Source organism: Mesitornis unicolor, unplaced genomic scaffold (assembly GCF_000695765.1).
Source record: "Mesitornis unicolor isolate BGI_N332 unplaced genomic scaffold, ASM69576v1 scaffold1381, whole genome shotgun sequence".
Classification (NCBI taxonomy): domain Eukaryota; kingdom Metazoa; phylum Chordata; class Aves; order Mesitornithiformes; family Mesitornithidae; genus Mesitornis; species Mesitornis unicolor.
In genome coordinates this window covers 1-15,198 of record NW_010165575.1, presented here as the reverse complement: position 1 = coordinate 15,198, position 15,198 = coordinate 1, and the positions used below count along the sequence as shown (strand labels likewise).

The window sequence follows — 15,198 nt, the reverse complement described above, 5'->3', positions numbered from 1 at the left end:
AGCTACTGGGACTGTTTGTGCCAGCACTGCTACAGAAAAAATGCCAGTAAATCCATCTGCTCCTGAAAGGGCCATTTGTAAAGGCTTTAGTGAAGGCTGATTCTTCTGGGCAATTTCTGTAATTGAAAAAAGAAAAAAATCCGGCAATCTGAACTATAAATGCTGTAGTGCGAGATAATACTCCAATAAAAATTCCTAAGGATAGTAACATACATAAAAGAAAATGCTTCCCCGATAAATATAATTAGTATTTTGCATTATTTTCACAGTTGTGCGCTAAAGAATTCATGGGCACTTACAAAAGTTATCAGATTGTTCCAACATATAGGAACAATATGGTGAAAGATGAACCAGCTGCTGTTATCCAACCATTTATTAAAATAGTGCACTATTCAGATTTACCACAACCCTGGATTAAAGGAAAATGATCTTCTAGAAAGTTTTTTTAATCAGTCAGACCTCAAAATACCTAACAGGGAAAAGAACGTTTTTGAACAGAAAGAATACACTGAAGCTTCACGTCCATTTTACGAGCAGGAGTATCAAAGTTTTATCAAGTGGTCACATATTAGAAAAGCTGCACTTTCAAACAAAAGGGGCAGACTCACAGACCTGTTAACGATACACATCTGTTAAAAGCTTTAATGGGCACTTTTAGTCTGTGCACTCAGCACTGCCACTGCAGTGGGTACTCCTGCCCTTTTCCTTGGGCCAGCATGAATATTTGTACAGTAAAGCGGTTTGGAGAAACTGACTGGAGCTGAGAGTCAGACTTGGGGTTTTTTTTGCTCAGGGTAACAGATCCTTGTGTAGGTTCACTACACAGCTGCAGGAACAGCTGTGCAAGGGAAAAAAACCAACCAGGACATCAGAGGCATTTACAAAACGTAGTGAACCACCAAAATGTTAAGACCCCAGTCCCAGCCCCATGCTGTTGTCACTTATATTAGCTCCAGCACTCCTAAGATTCCTGAGTGGAATTTGTCAATAGCAATGTAGTTTTATCTTGAATTAAAGAAACTGTATAAATGTGGCTACGGTTGTGTTGTTATTGCCAGTTACAGAATCATGCAATAAAAAAGGGCACTAAAGTGATCCAGGTTAAAAATAAACATCAATTTCTCCCCCCTCTTTTTTGGAAATTCTACCCCCAGAGACTCTCAGGAAGTTTTGGACCAAGAGAGAATACACAGAGCCCACTTAGGTCATAGCAGACCTCTTCCTTGTCTAGAGGCTTTCTATCCAGCCCTAAAATCAGATGTGTAGACTACACTTTCTAAAAATTTGGGTTTATATTCCATTTTGTTCCCTTCATTAAAATTCTAGCACTACTAGAATTAAAACGGTGCCTTATTGGATCTCTGTCTTCTACCTGCAAGATCTTAAAAAGGTTAATACTACAATTACATCAGACCTGCTGAAAAAGTAAGCTAAAACTTATGACTTGGCTCTTCAGGAAAAGGGAAAAGTAGGGCAACCTTTGGGAAGGTAACACTACAAGACTCAGCACTTCACAGAGTACATCCTGTGAAACAAAAATGTTGTCAGAAACACGGCTAGATCTGGAAAAGCTACAAGTTGTCAAGTTCTTTAATTCTATACTTCTAAGAAGAAAGACTTCTTCCCTCACAGTAAGCACTGCTCTAGATTTAGACAAACAGCATTCTTCAACATATTGCTTAGTTCCACAAACACTGGAGAAAAAGAATTTGAAACAAGATTTCAAGACTTATGTAAATCTGTTCCTGAAAGTCTTATGAGTAGCTTATCAAACACCACCACAACACATACTGAAGAGTAACTAGCTGTGATTTTGCTAAATTGTTGAAAGATATATAAAAGTTACTTGACTTAGTAGTTAAATCCTTAGTTTGACTTCTACTGTGATTTGCTGACAAGTGAAACTCTGAACAATGACAAGATCTGACCCTAACACAGATCATCTTGCGGTGACTGAACACCACTTTCGAAAGAATGAACAAAAAAATGCATCCCAACCTTATCTGAAAATATACAGGCAAATTCCACTTGTTGTTAAAGCTGTGGTAGGAAGGATGAGATCTCAACCGTTTCACGCTGGCCTGGGAGCCACACTGGCGTTCAAATTTCTGCACAAAATCCATGCTAGTAGTGTACTTCTGCAGAAAGAGAATGAGCATTCTGATCACACTCAGTGCCCCAGCAAACTCCAGTATCACACCACAGTTAAGCTCCACGTTCTGAATGGGCTGACGCTGCCCTATTACCTAATCACACAAAGCTAAAATTCTGGATTGCGGCAAAACCAAAACCAAGTCACTCACAGGTGTTATCCCATAAGAAAAGGTAGTGCAGGACATTTCTAAAAAGCAAAAAAATGTCCAAGTAACCTGAACAAGCAGAACTGACCAGAAAGATGCATCAGTAGGAAGAAAAACAGTGCTGCACAGTACTAAGAACACAGTCAGTCGCAGGACATAAAGGGAAACAACAAACAGAAATAATCCAGATCAAAACCAAGAAGTACACAAAACCAAACACACATGAGAATGAAAGCATGAGATGTTTTCTGTCATACAGGACCTGTATCATAAGGATTTCTAGAACTGTTTCCCTAAAAGTGTTTCGCAAACACTAAATATTTGCAGAAGAACTTTAAACAATTTTAGATAAACTAACTTTATCCAGATGCCTGTTTCTAATAAGATGTTTACAAATAGTATTAAGTCAGATGCAAGCAAAGAAAAATTACATTAATCCTCAAATGCACTTTGGGCTTACTCTCAGCAGTAACTTATTAACACTCTGAAAATAAATGAAATAATAAATCATACCCAAAAGCAGAATGCCAAACATCTGAGCAAAAACCAGAAGCAAGATAAATATATTTAACAGAATACAAAAATATAATACATATATAAATATTTCACTCAAAACAGACTCTGCTACTTTAAGTATTCATCAGAAATATAAACCAAACATTCTGAAAAAGACCTATCACTTTCAAAATAGAAGACAACACAAGAGACATTTATCCAGGTATCAGTAACACTATATCCAAGAGACAGAACTAACTGCAAGACTGGTTCCCACTTCAGCTTCTAGAATTGAACTGTGGACTCCACAAAATCATTTAAGAGAAGCTAAAGTAGGAAACAAAATGCAATTTTCAAACATAGGAATCTAAACTTACTAGTCCCAAATGAATGCTTAAGGATAAAAGAAGTATTCTTCTCAAATACCTGTAAATCTGCAAATCTGACTCAGAAATACAGGCACGACAACCTGAAATATTTTTAAAACCCCAAAACTCTGCACAAGTAGTTATTTTAACATACACACTTAGTACTGCCAGTCTGATTTTCACAGGATTTTTAAAAAGTTTTTCCATTCCCCAGCCTCTACATCTAAAAACCTCCTAAGAGCTAACACTGTACATTCCAACTTGTCAGCATTAACACCTATACATACACACATATGCAAACAAACCTGAAGAAAAAGACTTCTCAGCACTTCTGTCAAACTAGAAAACAGAGCTAGAAGATTACTGTCTAAAATCTGTGTTGCATTGCTGAATTCAGAACTACTCCTATTAGTCATCAGGTAGACATAACAGCATTTTTACACTTGGCATTTCAACTTCAAGCTCGTATTTTCTACTTGTGACATACTAATAAAAATACTGCCAGAGCCAATCTCCATACTAAGCCAAGAAATCTGTTTCAGCATTAGTAAAAGATGATCTTTTAGAGGCAGAGCAGCACTGCCAATGACAAAACTTCAAGAGTGACAAGTACTTCAATAATTTTATAACACAAACTTGCTTCATAATTGGTTGCGACACCAGAGAAACACTTCTTTTATGTTCTAAACCTTATCACACTGCCTCCAAGTATTTTTATTTCTTTTAGTTAACTTGTGTTTCTACTCATAATCTAAACATAATCTGTGGTGCTGAGAAAGAGCAAAAGCTAGAACAAGCAAGTGAAACAAAGAATTTTTTTAACCTTGATATAGTGTAAGGCAAGTTGGAGCCCAGGTATTTAATTAACATGACAGCCCTTCCTATACACAAGTCCTGGTCCTGGGTGAACACTGGAATTGTCTATTCTTGCCTTCATTAATGTTGCAATTCTACAAGCTAGGAAGAACATCTACTCCTAAAACAAATATTAAGCCCAAGTTCACATGACTAAGAGGCTTCAAATCACTTCTGTATGAGTTTTCCTGACAAACTTCAGGGGACAATTAATTACTATGAAAATTAAATCAAATTATTTGAGATAACCTCCTCTTCCAAGCCATGCAGTAACACCAATTTACACAAAAGCAGCAGGGAAAACAGCTAGAGAACATGACTCGCTCAATTCTGTCACAGGAATCACAAATGGAAAAATTAAAATTAATTACCTCATGAAACACATCTGGGTTTCCAGGGTTAAATAGTGATGGCAATTTCTCTTCTAAACCGTGTACTATTTCTGGCCACACTGAATTCACCAAGAAATCATATCCAGGAACAATATCTGCTTTTTCACTGAAATAAAATTGCAATTATTCCATGGTTATATTTTACCACCAGGCTTCTACTGGATGTAGGGATAACTAAAAAGACATGCACTGTATTAGACAAAACACAATTAATTTTTTTACGTAGGTATGCCAATTCTCTCTTCCTTCCAGGTTTCATATCTGATCTCACAGTCTCATAAAATGCAAGGGTTTTCTTATAACTCTCAAAGTGTTTTAAAACGTTATCAGTTATATATTTTGCAAGTGTCTTCTGGAGAATGAGTACATTTCAGCTGAGAACTCCTATTCTTACTTGCGTATTTCAAGCTTTAACAGCTGCAAACTTCAAAGAGGTACCGAGTAGGAGTAATGCGACTAATGCAATAGAAAGCAGCAGAACTTTTTCATAATTGTTCCAACCTGTATTTGTACATGATATTGCGCGCTTCGAAGCAAAAGATTAAAAGCTACCTTGATTATGGAAATTTATAAATTGAGAGAAGAGATACAAGCATTTAATTCCAGCTCAGTACACCACAGGACAAAAGCAGAAACATTCCAGTATTAAGAAGAAAGATTAAAACTTGCTGAGGGATTAAAAGAACTGAAATGTTAGCAAAACTTAGGAGTCATAAAAAGCTCAGCAATGGATGACTAATTAGAAAAGTAATTCTGCAGTCCCTAGGGGCTACATCCATAGTTCTGCTAATTACTGCAGCCTACAATATTAACCAGCCTGCAAACCGATGAATAAATGGATACAATTCAGTAGAGCTGAATTATTTAAACTTCAAAACGGGCAATTTAATTGCATAAGGAATTAAGCACTTTTGGAGAAGACAGTGGAAGCACTCACAAATCAATTAAACCTGTAGTTCCAGTACCTGCAGTAAATCACTCAAACCTCTGGGAATCACCTCCACTTTTCTGATGTATACTAACAACCCGATAACTTTTGAACTTACATTTTTTAATAGTTTTGCCCTTCTCCTTCAATGAAGTGTACAATAGTGCTTCTTTTTCCCCCTTCTGAAGGTCTGTGATGCAGCACTAAGAAAGTCTGTTCGTTATTTTGTTTTGGAAAGCACAGACACAAGAGAGAAATCAAACTTGACTATGAATCCTCAGGAAAGGCCAGATAAGATGTTTGTCCATGGAAGCCAATTATGCAGAACATTTCAAAAGTATATGATAGTTGCTGTAGCTTTAGCACAAGCAAAAGAAATCCCAAGATACTAACCTCGAAATAGCTCCCCCTGTTACTTCACGCAAGAGACGGCAGTGATGAGGAACAAACTCCAGTAGTTTATTGTACATGGTCTGAAGGCCACTAGGATGAGATTGAATGTACTGCTCCACTATCACCTGCCAGGAAGAGATCAGTGTTAAATGTCAGAAGTGTGAATATGAAATACTGTAATACAAGACACAGGTTACTCACTCAAAACTCCTAACACTATAACCCCAAATATAGGGATAGTCAGTATACTACCTTCTATCTTAGAGTTTCCAAGTACAACTTGCCAGCTTGAATTATTACTTCCTTTAATGCAGCACTCTAACTGGCAAGACTGGCCTCAAGACCAGGAATGAGCTCCTTGCTTTTAAATGTTAGCCACCATGTCTGGCTCTCCATCATACATCACTGTCCCCTGAAGCACCTGAAGGTCACTTCCACATTTTTATTCAGAAAGGCACATCAGTATAAGAAAAAGTTACTGTATTATTGCCTACAGAAACTGTTTCTAAAAATACTGAATATATCTTCACATTACTTTTATGGGTCTTAATAAAAATGTAAACCCTAGAAGCTGTCTCATTGTTTGTAAAATACTGGTAGAGAGCAAATTTAAATATCCTGAAAGCAGAAAAAGAGGCATCATAACATGCCTCTCACTGTTTTCTGCGCAAAGAGAATGTTATTAAATATCTCAATTTAAAGAGTAACGGCAGTAAAAGAGAATCTTGACAGCAAAGGGAAAGATACAGCAGTAGCATAATTTGGGACTCAAAGCCACTGAAAGGTGCTATGTATTACAGAGGTAACGATGAGGGGAAGATCTATGCTGCCGTCTATTAACATGCACAAATCCAAGCAAGTGTATATTTGCTATCGCCAAGGCAGCTCTTGCACTGTGCAGTTTTAACTCCCCACAGGAGCAGGAGAATTAGCACTGCTGAAAGATTCATAATGCTAGTTTTAGAACAACTTTATAGCCCTGGTGCCAGCTCAGTTTAACTTATTCTTTAAGGACAGTGAATTTAATGCATTTATTAAATACTCTGACAATCTAGCGAAAGCCAGGGAAACTTCCTGCAACAAGGCAGTTAGCAGTAGCAATTATACTGTAAAAGGGCACTTATTCAGATCTCAGTAGAGAACAGTTATTCTCTGAAATGATATGGAATCACTGCCTGACCTGGACGTAATTTCCAACACACTGATGAAAAGTCAGAAATAGTCTTGGTATTATAGCAACATCACTTCAAGGAATTCATTAAAAACATAACAAACCTGTTTTATCAAGTAATTTCAAACACAGCAGACTATCAAATATCTGAAAATTAATTTTTATATTTTTACTTGAAGCTTGAAACTAGAGTTACTGTAATATAATTGCAAGTCCTTAAATATGTGTTTAGTGGCAGCTGCGGTGTGCTGACACAAAAAAACCTGAGCACAGCTGACTGGTATGCTGACTGTCATTGTGGCAAGTTACAGTCTGAGCTTTGTTTTGGAGGAATTACATTATCATCAACCACAACAAAAAAAAAAAAAAAGCAGCGAGCTGTGTAGACTAGTCACCAATGTTCAGTCTAGAAGAAGTGGTAAGAACAAGCTGCTACAAAAGGTGAGGAACCATTTTACAAGTAGCAGCAAAAGCTGCAGTCAAGAGAATTAGCAGAAAGCGCCCCGATTTCAGAAAATTCAATCAGCACTTTGTGATTGGTCCAACTTGTTACTGTAAACTGATGGCCTACTAAAATCAGTTTCACATTCATTGAGAAACTGGTCATCTGACACTTTTTTTCCTACCAAACAGCAAATGCTTCCCAAACAATCGCTTGTTCCTGCTCCTGCTAATGTCCTGGTACAGCTGGGAACTACAGAAACTGCTTCTTCATACAATGGGAAGAAAAGGACACTGCAGGAAGAACTATTTTTGCTGCATTTGCCTGCTACTGAGCCAGCCATGGACAAATGCAAACCCCAGATCTGATCCAATTCCCACAGATGCACCCTGTTCCAGAATAAATTGGATTTTACTCCAGTCATATGATTGGTTTAAGGTCTGGTTTTTGGATTCCTCACCCTAAGAAAAATGTAGGTAAAAAAAGAATCCAAACTGGACACAACCTGAAATTGGTGACCGGCAGATAGTTTCTCCATCCTTTTTTCCTAAATAGCAACAACAAACAAAACTAACACTGGGTTGGCGCTCAGTTCTGCTCTCTCCACAAAGGCCTTTTGAAGCTGCAAATGAAAGCTGGAGGTTAACAGGAAAAATAAGCACATTTGCAAATCAATTAATTTTCCCAGCATTTTTTATTTTATCTTACCTCATCTATGTAAGGTTTTACAAGCACTTGACCAACTAATGCCTCTGCATCTCGTGTTTTGTCAATTGTTGCGTAAGTGCGAAGACAGTGACGTATTATGTCAACGTTTGAAGTTTGAAGGCCTTCCAAGAGCAGCCCCTCCAGAGACTGCTGCAACATAGCTGTTATTCCAGCTATACGCTATGAAGAAAAACAAATCACAGTAATCAAAACCCAAAAGCAATGCCTTGCCATCACTGCTGAAGTGAATTCTTCCAGAAATAGCTAATTCAGCTTCCCATTTTCATTTGAAAGGTACACAAGTTTTGATAACTGTCAGCATTAAATGAACATTAACACAAGCTTAATGGGTTACTAATGCTATTTAACGCAATATTTACTGTAATAAGGTTAAAAAACAATTATTTTCCTTTATCCTGAAGAAATAGGTCAATAATTGTTCCTTGCTCAACTAGAATAGAATACCAGGTTGGAAGGGACCACAAGGATCATCTAGTCCAACCTCTATGTGTGATAACACACCAAAGATTCACAGTAAGTCACCAGGGATAACAACTATGGCATTTACCCCTCACTGTCAAAACCCAAAACGATAGCGTGTTTCTAGCACTACTTGTCAAATTACTGCAAACCAAAGACAGAGTGACACTGGAGAAAAAGCAAAGAAAGATTTAAAAAGACATGACATTAGATTCCTTCTGGCCTCTGTCAAACAGCTGCTTCAGTCAACATATATTCTCCCATTTGCTAACCATTTTTCCTCATCTTCTACAACATCTCTTTCACTAGATCCAATTCACTGCTACACTACCTGCAGATATACTTCTGACCCAAGATGGTTCCTTACACTTCTGCATTTGAAGCAAGTTCAGCAACACACATTACTTTAACTGCAGCTGAACTACCAATTTAATGGGGTTTTGGTTTTTTTTCCTCTGTATGCTATATTGTATCCATTAATCCTAAAATTACTGTTTAAATAGCCACAGAATTTGTTCTGAACATGCGAAGCCTGTAACTCAATTGCTGAAAAGTCACGAAAACTATGATCTGATGAACCTTAGCAACAGGGACAGGGCAGAAGCCCTGGCAAGCATCACTAAGGAAGCCAGAAGACAAAGCAGCAAAGGTTCTCCCACCATAAAAACCACCCTGTTGCTCACACTTCTGTTGTTACCCATGTTTGGTAACTCAGTCTTGTAAACTGCCCATGAATCAACATTGGACCACAGAAGTCTCGAGCTAAAATATGTCTATATTGCAAACAGACATACATACATAGTGGAAAACTGGAACTATGAACTACCTTGCTAGCTTGAAAGCCATCAAGAATGTCAGCTCCACGCTAATCAGCTTAAAGCATTATCCCATCTCCATATTCACATTATTCATACTATCTACCTTAAGTACCAGTCTTCATTTGTTCCCTATTTCCAATGAATAGACAGAACAAAAACCAAAAATCTGTCGATTCATCTTTTACAGTAGACAGTTACTACAAACAGTATATGAGGGAGATCAGCCTACCAGCCTGAACAGAGTTAGGTGACAAACTTCACCAAAAGACAAAGTTGAATATATTTAAGGCAGCCACTCTGTAGGCCTATTCCATTTATATTCTGGTTTGTACACTGCAGCTAGCAAAACCAGCATAAATCTCTAGAACTAGGCCTCAATATCAGCAAGCAGACAAACTGCAAGACACATTAGGCTGACAAAAATGTCTGTCGTATTTCATGCTCTCATTCTAAGTAATTTGTCCTAAAGAAGTTAGCAAACAAAGCATAAATCCTCAGAAGCAGCAATACTTATAGTCAACTTATAAAAATGACCTCTTGAAACTCATAAATTAATTCAATAAAACAATCTGTTTTCCAATTATATTAGTTTTGCTTGATCCTACAAATGTTAAGCTGGCTATGGTGCAATACTTACTGGTCTCACTTTGTCCAAAAGTGGCATTCCTTTGCTTTGAACTGCATGAAATTGTAGTTGATTAAATTCTGTGGCAATTCTCTCTAAAACCTGTCCAGTTAAAAGTGGGCTAGAAGAGAGATGATACAAAATGAGAATACACAGTTAGATCCTTTCAAATCAACTCACTTTCACCTGCAGCAGATAGATAATGCTCTCCCTCAGTTTTTATAGTTTAATCTAAATATTTGGAATTCTGATAGGTACCACTATTCCAATCACGCAGTAATAATCCAGAACAGACTACATGAGTAGAGTTGTTCTGCAGCTACTAAGATATGATGAGAGTGAAGCAGAAGCTGAGAGGAACATCAGAAGCTGCCTCAGCTGTATGAAGCAGTGTTTTCTATACGGTAGTGCTACTTACTGTCGCATGAAAAGGCAGCTTCACAGCTCATGCTGTAGTAAGTGCTCTTCACCATCCGGATTTGTTTCTTATTTTCCTTTTCTGTCATATGGTACACCTAATGACAGCTCTCTCTACAGAAACAAGTCCTACCCTTCTCAGGTCTATACAGTTCAAATAATTATCCAAGTTTTCAGCCACTCAAGCACAATCTTGCTTCAAAACTTGGTTCTGTCAACAGCCTTACCCTGACTGAAAACATTTGTGTACAATTTGTCCCTCTAGGTATCAACCTATTCATCTGTCTACCTCCCCCAACTCACTACCATATGATCCAGTGCATTAAACTGAAGAAACAGTCTCACACGCAAACAGGTTCATGAAATTGTCTTTTTCTTCCAGCATAATTTGCACTTTTATTCTAGTCAATTATTTCAAGCCCACGGGTGGTATATTGGTTCCAAAACTATCTGACAGGCATCTTTCATCCCTCAGAAAAGGCAGAGGGAGAAGACACTTTCCATGAAGTTGTAAAAAAACAAAACCTGGGGACCTTGACTTGATTTTGTAATGAACTTCCCTTCTACCAGAAGTATGACATGTGTGGCTTGCTTGCATCAGACAATTTGTACAGCAGTCCTTTCAGTTATACATATGCAAGGAAAACAAGAAAAGTTATTTCCCATTTTACTTGCAAATGATATTGAAATAAACTGTACTGTAAAGAGTATTTCAGACATGATAGGAGTAGTGACTTTCAAGGAAAAAAAACCTGCGTGCAAACTTGAAAAAGCACTCATTTACTGAAAGCTGTGAGCTGTAGTTGAACTTTGGAGGCCGAGTTACATGTTCTGTGAAGGACCAGTTTGCAGATGACTATAAACCTGAGAAAATACTAAAATAATAGTCTATTATTCCAGCAGTTATATTCCTGAAGATACATCCTAATATTTGTAAATTCATCTGCATCGATACCATGAAATAAAGTTAGTCCTATCCATGACAAACAAAACCAAACATCTACATTTTTTACCTGTTTCCCTCTAACGAGGACAATTCTTTAGTGCCTTGGGAATGCAGAATCTTCTCAATTTTCTCAACAGACTGAATAACATGAATAAGTCTCAGGACACACATCTGTAATTAAAGAAAGATTTTTCATATCTGACTCCAATCCTAATTTATATTACCTAACAACCCTGAGGATATTTTAAATTATTTTTTCGTTCTTTTTTTTTTTTCAGTGTTAAGTTCTGTCCCTCCATCTTAATACTTGAGTCATGTCTCCATTGAAGTATTGCTCACGAAAGTCCACAAAACCTACAATGTTCATCACAGATGCAGAACAGCTGTTCTTAGCCCTGATCTTTACCAAGCTGAGCACCAAGACAAATGTTACTTCCTCCCCCCATATAAAAATTAAACGGTATTTCAATTACACTCATAATAAACAAGTTTATATACTACTACAAGCAGAAACATGAGTAACTGTAATTTTAAAAAGCCAGCAATTGATGTTTTTTCACAAAGTAAAATATTTATGATCAACCTGACACTGTAAAAATTAAGTCTGTCAACCAAAACTTCAATTGCAATTTTCACAAGTGTAAAATCCTGCACAATGTGCATCTAGACAGCCTAAAACTTTTTAAATTTCATTTTCTCTAGGTTAATGGCAAAAATAAAATTTGCCCTCATGAGGATCTTTTCAAGGTAATCATTCGACCGTTGTACCTTTTTTCTTCTAATATCTTCCTGTTTAGTCATTCGGTCATCTACTGCCTGAATTCCTTCACTGACACATGACTTAAGACTCTGTGAGAGAGAAAGATAGTATGGAAAGTTCGTTTAAAAAACCTCAATTCAAAAATCTAAACTTAAAACAGGAGACAGATTAGTAAGACTATAGGACAAATAAAAGGTACAGTACATCAACTGTCCTCTAAGTGAAAAAAAAAACCAAGCCAGAAATAAGACTAAATAACTGAAAGCGTAACCTGCTCCTAAAGTACTGCCACAAGTACCATTATTTCTGCCATAAGTGTTCTTTTAGTACCTTACAGCGAAAAACTACTTTTCACTCAGAAAGAAGCAATAAAAATCAATACGATGTTATGTCTTGAAACTGAAGTTATGAATCAGATTTAAGTAGCATTTTTCATGAAATAAATATTTTTCTGTGCTAACTGTGAACCTATTTTCTGTTTTGGACATCAGGGCTAAGATATTTTGAAGGTACATTAATACAGAAAACATCCCTTTAAACCAGCTGCCAAGATGAACAAAAATTGCCTTTCACTAAATAAAAGTACGAAATAAATACTAAATAAAGAATAAAAATAAAAAATACTAAATTAAGTCACTGTGGAAGAGCCAGAATAAGACTGACCTTCAAAATAGTGATCTTTTATGGTTAAGCCACAGGACTGGACAACAGTGGGTCTGTGTTGCATCTTATTTACTACCATCTTTAAGTTACTTAAACATTAAAACAGTTTCAATATTTCACCCTATACTTGTCTTGCAAGAGGCATTCATTTATAACACTTAAGAAATAATTTCTCTCTTCTTTAAAAGGAACTATAAAAACATAAATTTACTGCTACAACTGCTTGAAAACACATCACCTCTCGCACTACTGCTCCAAGAAGTCAGTTTTCAGAGAAGTTTATTACAATAATAATTAACATGAATACAGACATTCTATATATCATACGAAAGCGAGCTGAGTTTTACCAAGCTGTGTATAGGACTGTTTTGAGCATACCATAACTTCTTCCCTTAACTGTCCCAAGGGTACTGAAAGCTGATTAAGGGCCTTGTCCATGCCAACCTAAAGAAATCAGCATAAAAACATTTATGACTACTTTTTATAAGTTTGTATGTGAACTACTTACAAAGTCTATCATTTTACAGATACTGAAAGAGAACTGAGAAATGACACCTCCTTTCCAGACTCCAGTTTTAAGTGCAATGCAAAAATATATTACCTGAAGTACAAGGTTAAAGATACCAGACTGCTTGTCACACAAAGACAAAAATGAATGAAAACTTCAACCTATGGAAATTTTTCTTCCAATAGAAATATTAAATCTCAGTCTTTGAACCTATATAATTGGAACTTGGATGAAATGGAGTAAAAGAAAAGGATACATAGGGGACAAGACATTTTAATATGAAAATTATTAAAATTCTTGGTCAAGTGGGTTTGGTTTTTTTAAGATATATTGACTGTATAGAAAATTTAAGGATTCCTAAAAGAATCCCTCAGAACAGCCTTGTTTTATCTTTGCTATTAAATTTTAATGATTTATTTCCTTCCATTTTACAAGTACCAACAGTTTAAAAGAAGTTTGCCTTGAGTCTAACTTCCTATTAATTTATTTTTTTATAAGACTAAAAGCATGTATCTAAAACATTTATTATGGGCCAACAGCAATTCTGTACGGTAGCTGTACTCTAATGTTCTTTCAGTTGCTCTCAGTGGAAGGGGTCACAGTTTAAGATGTGTTAAATGTAAAAATGCTAAAATAGATGCCACATACTTTTCATATGGAATAATAAAAATCATGTTAAGACATGTTAGGTCTGAATTACAAAGTACAACTTAATAAGACTTACTAGATTTGTTGAGAGATTAACAAAATCTGCATAGTCCTTATTTATGAGTTCTACCATGGCAGTTTTAAGGAGTTTGTAATAGAGCTCTAGATCTTCTCTGAGCTCTTCCAACTGCACGCGTTTCCTGCAGTCTGATACAAAGTGATCAACATCAAAATCCGGCTGAAAATAAAACAGGAAAAGAGAGGAGAATGTAAATAAAAAGTTCAAACCAAGAACACACCCCACCCTATCTCCAAAATAATTAATTTCATATGCCAGTGATCTGACCAAACTGAAGTACTGGGGAGCAAACAGGCTACCTAAAGGAGCAGTTTCCAGACTTCCAAAATCTTGGCCTTTAATCTCAAAAGCACGCAATGTTTTTGGGTCAGACTAGCTCTCCAAAATACAGGGTTGTGTATTCCCTGCATACGCTTAAGCAAAAAACCCAAACAAAAGTCGAAATAGAGTATTAAGAACTGCTTTACACTCTCCAAGTAACAAGGCCTGAGAACTGGTTATGTCTATCCGCAACTTGGCTTCAAAGCACGCAGAGTTTGATTTGGAGGAGGTATGGCCTGCCCTAGGAGGTGAGCTGCATCCAAAATACAGGGTTGTGTATTCCCTGCATACGCTTAAGCAAAAAACCCAAACAAAAGTCGAAATAGAGTATTAAGAACTGCTTTACACTCTCCAAGTAACAAGGCCTGAGAACTGGTTATGTCTATCCGCAACTTGGCTTCAAAGCACGCAGAGTTTGATTTGGAGGAGGTATGGCCTGCCCTAGGAGGTGAGCTGCAGCCCCCGGGCCGACCCAGAGCCACTCGGATCACCCGGCTGCAAAGCCGCGGCTCTCTCATCAGGCAGCCCCCTCTGCTCCGCCGCTCGGGCTCCATTTCAGCCTCAGACGCAAACCCTGCTCGAACACAACCAAGCCCTCGGCGCAAGCCGCCTGGCCTTGCCGACCGCCCAGATCCCCTTTCAGCGACACACTCACGGCTTCTCCGGGGGCCTCACCCCGGGAAAAGAGCCCTAGCGCAGCTGAACGATCCCGACCAAGGCTGCGGGCCCTTTCACTCCCCTGGGAACCAGCCACCCCACATCTCAGGCGACCACCCCCGGGGCACCCCGGCATCACAGCGCCCTTCTGCAGCCCTCGCCCACCTTCATGAACTCGTCCTTGTCAAAACACAGGTTCTCGGGGCCCCGCGGCAGGTTCATCT

General features: G+C 37.6%; 1 protein-coding gene across 2 annotated transcripts in view; it reads right to left on the bottom strand.

Annotated features, from left to right (window-relative positions):
• The window catches only part of COG2 (component of oligomeric golgi complex 2), a 29,156-nt gene extending 13,960 nt beyond the window's left edge, over positions 1–15,196 (bottom strand). For both annotated transcript variants that reach the window (XM_010194657.1, XM_010194658.1), the window contains exons 1-10: positions 15,140–15,196; positions 13,994–14,155; positions 13,140–13,205; positions 12,107–12,187; positions 11,406–11,509; positions 9,988–10,096; positions 8,053–8,232; positions 5,732–5,856; positions 4,390–4,516; positions 1,999–2,138 (exon numbers count right to left, since the gene is read on the bottom strand). In XM_010194657.1, the coding sequence (XP_010192959.1) occupies positions 1,999–2,138; positions 4,390–4,516; positions 5,732–5,856; positions 8,053–8,232; positions 9,988–10,096; positions 11,406–11,509; positions 12,107–12,187; positions 13,140–13,205; positions 13,994–14,155; positions 15,140–15,196 (1,151 nt within the window). The remainder of the gene's footprint in view (positions 1–1,998; positions 2,139–4,389; positions 4,517–5,731; positions 5,857–8,052; positions 8,233–9,987; positions 10,097–11,405; positions 11,510–12,106; positions 12,188–13,139; positions 13,206–13,993; positions 14,156–15,139) is intronic.
• Positions 15,197–15,198: the final 2 nt, after the last annotated feature.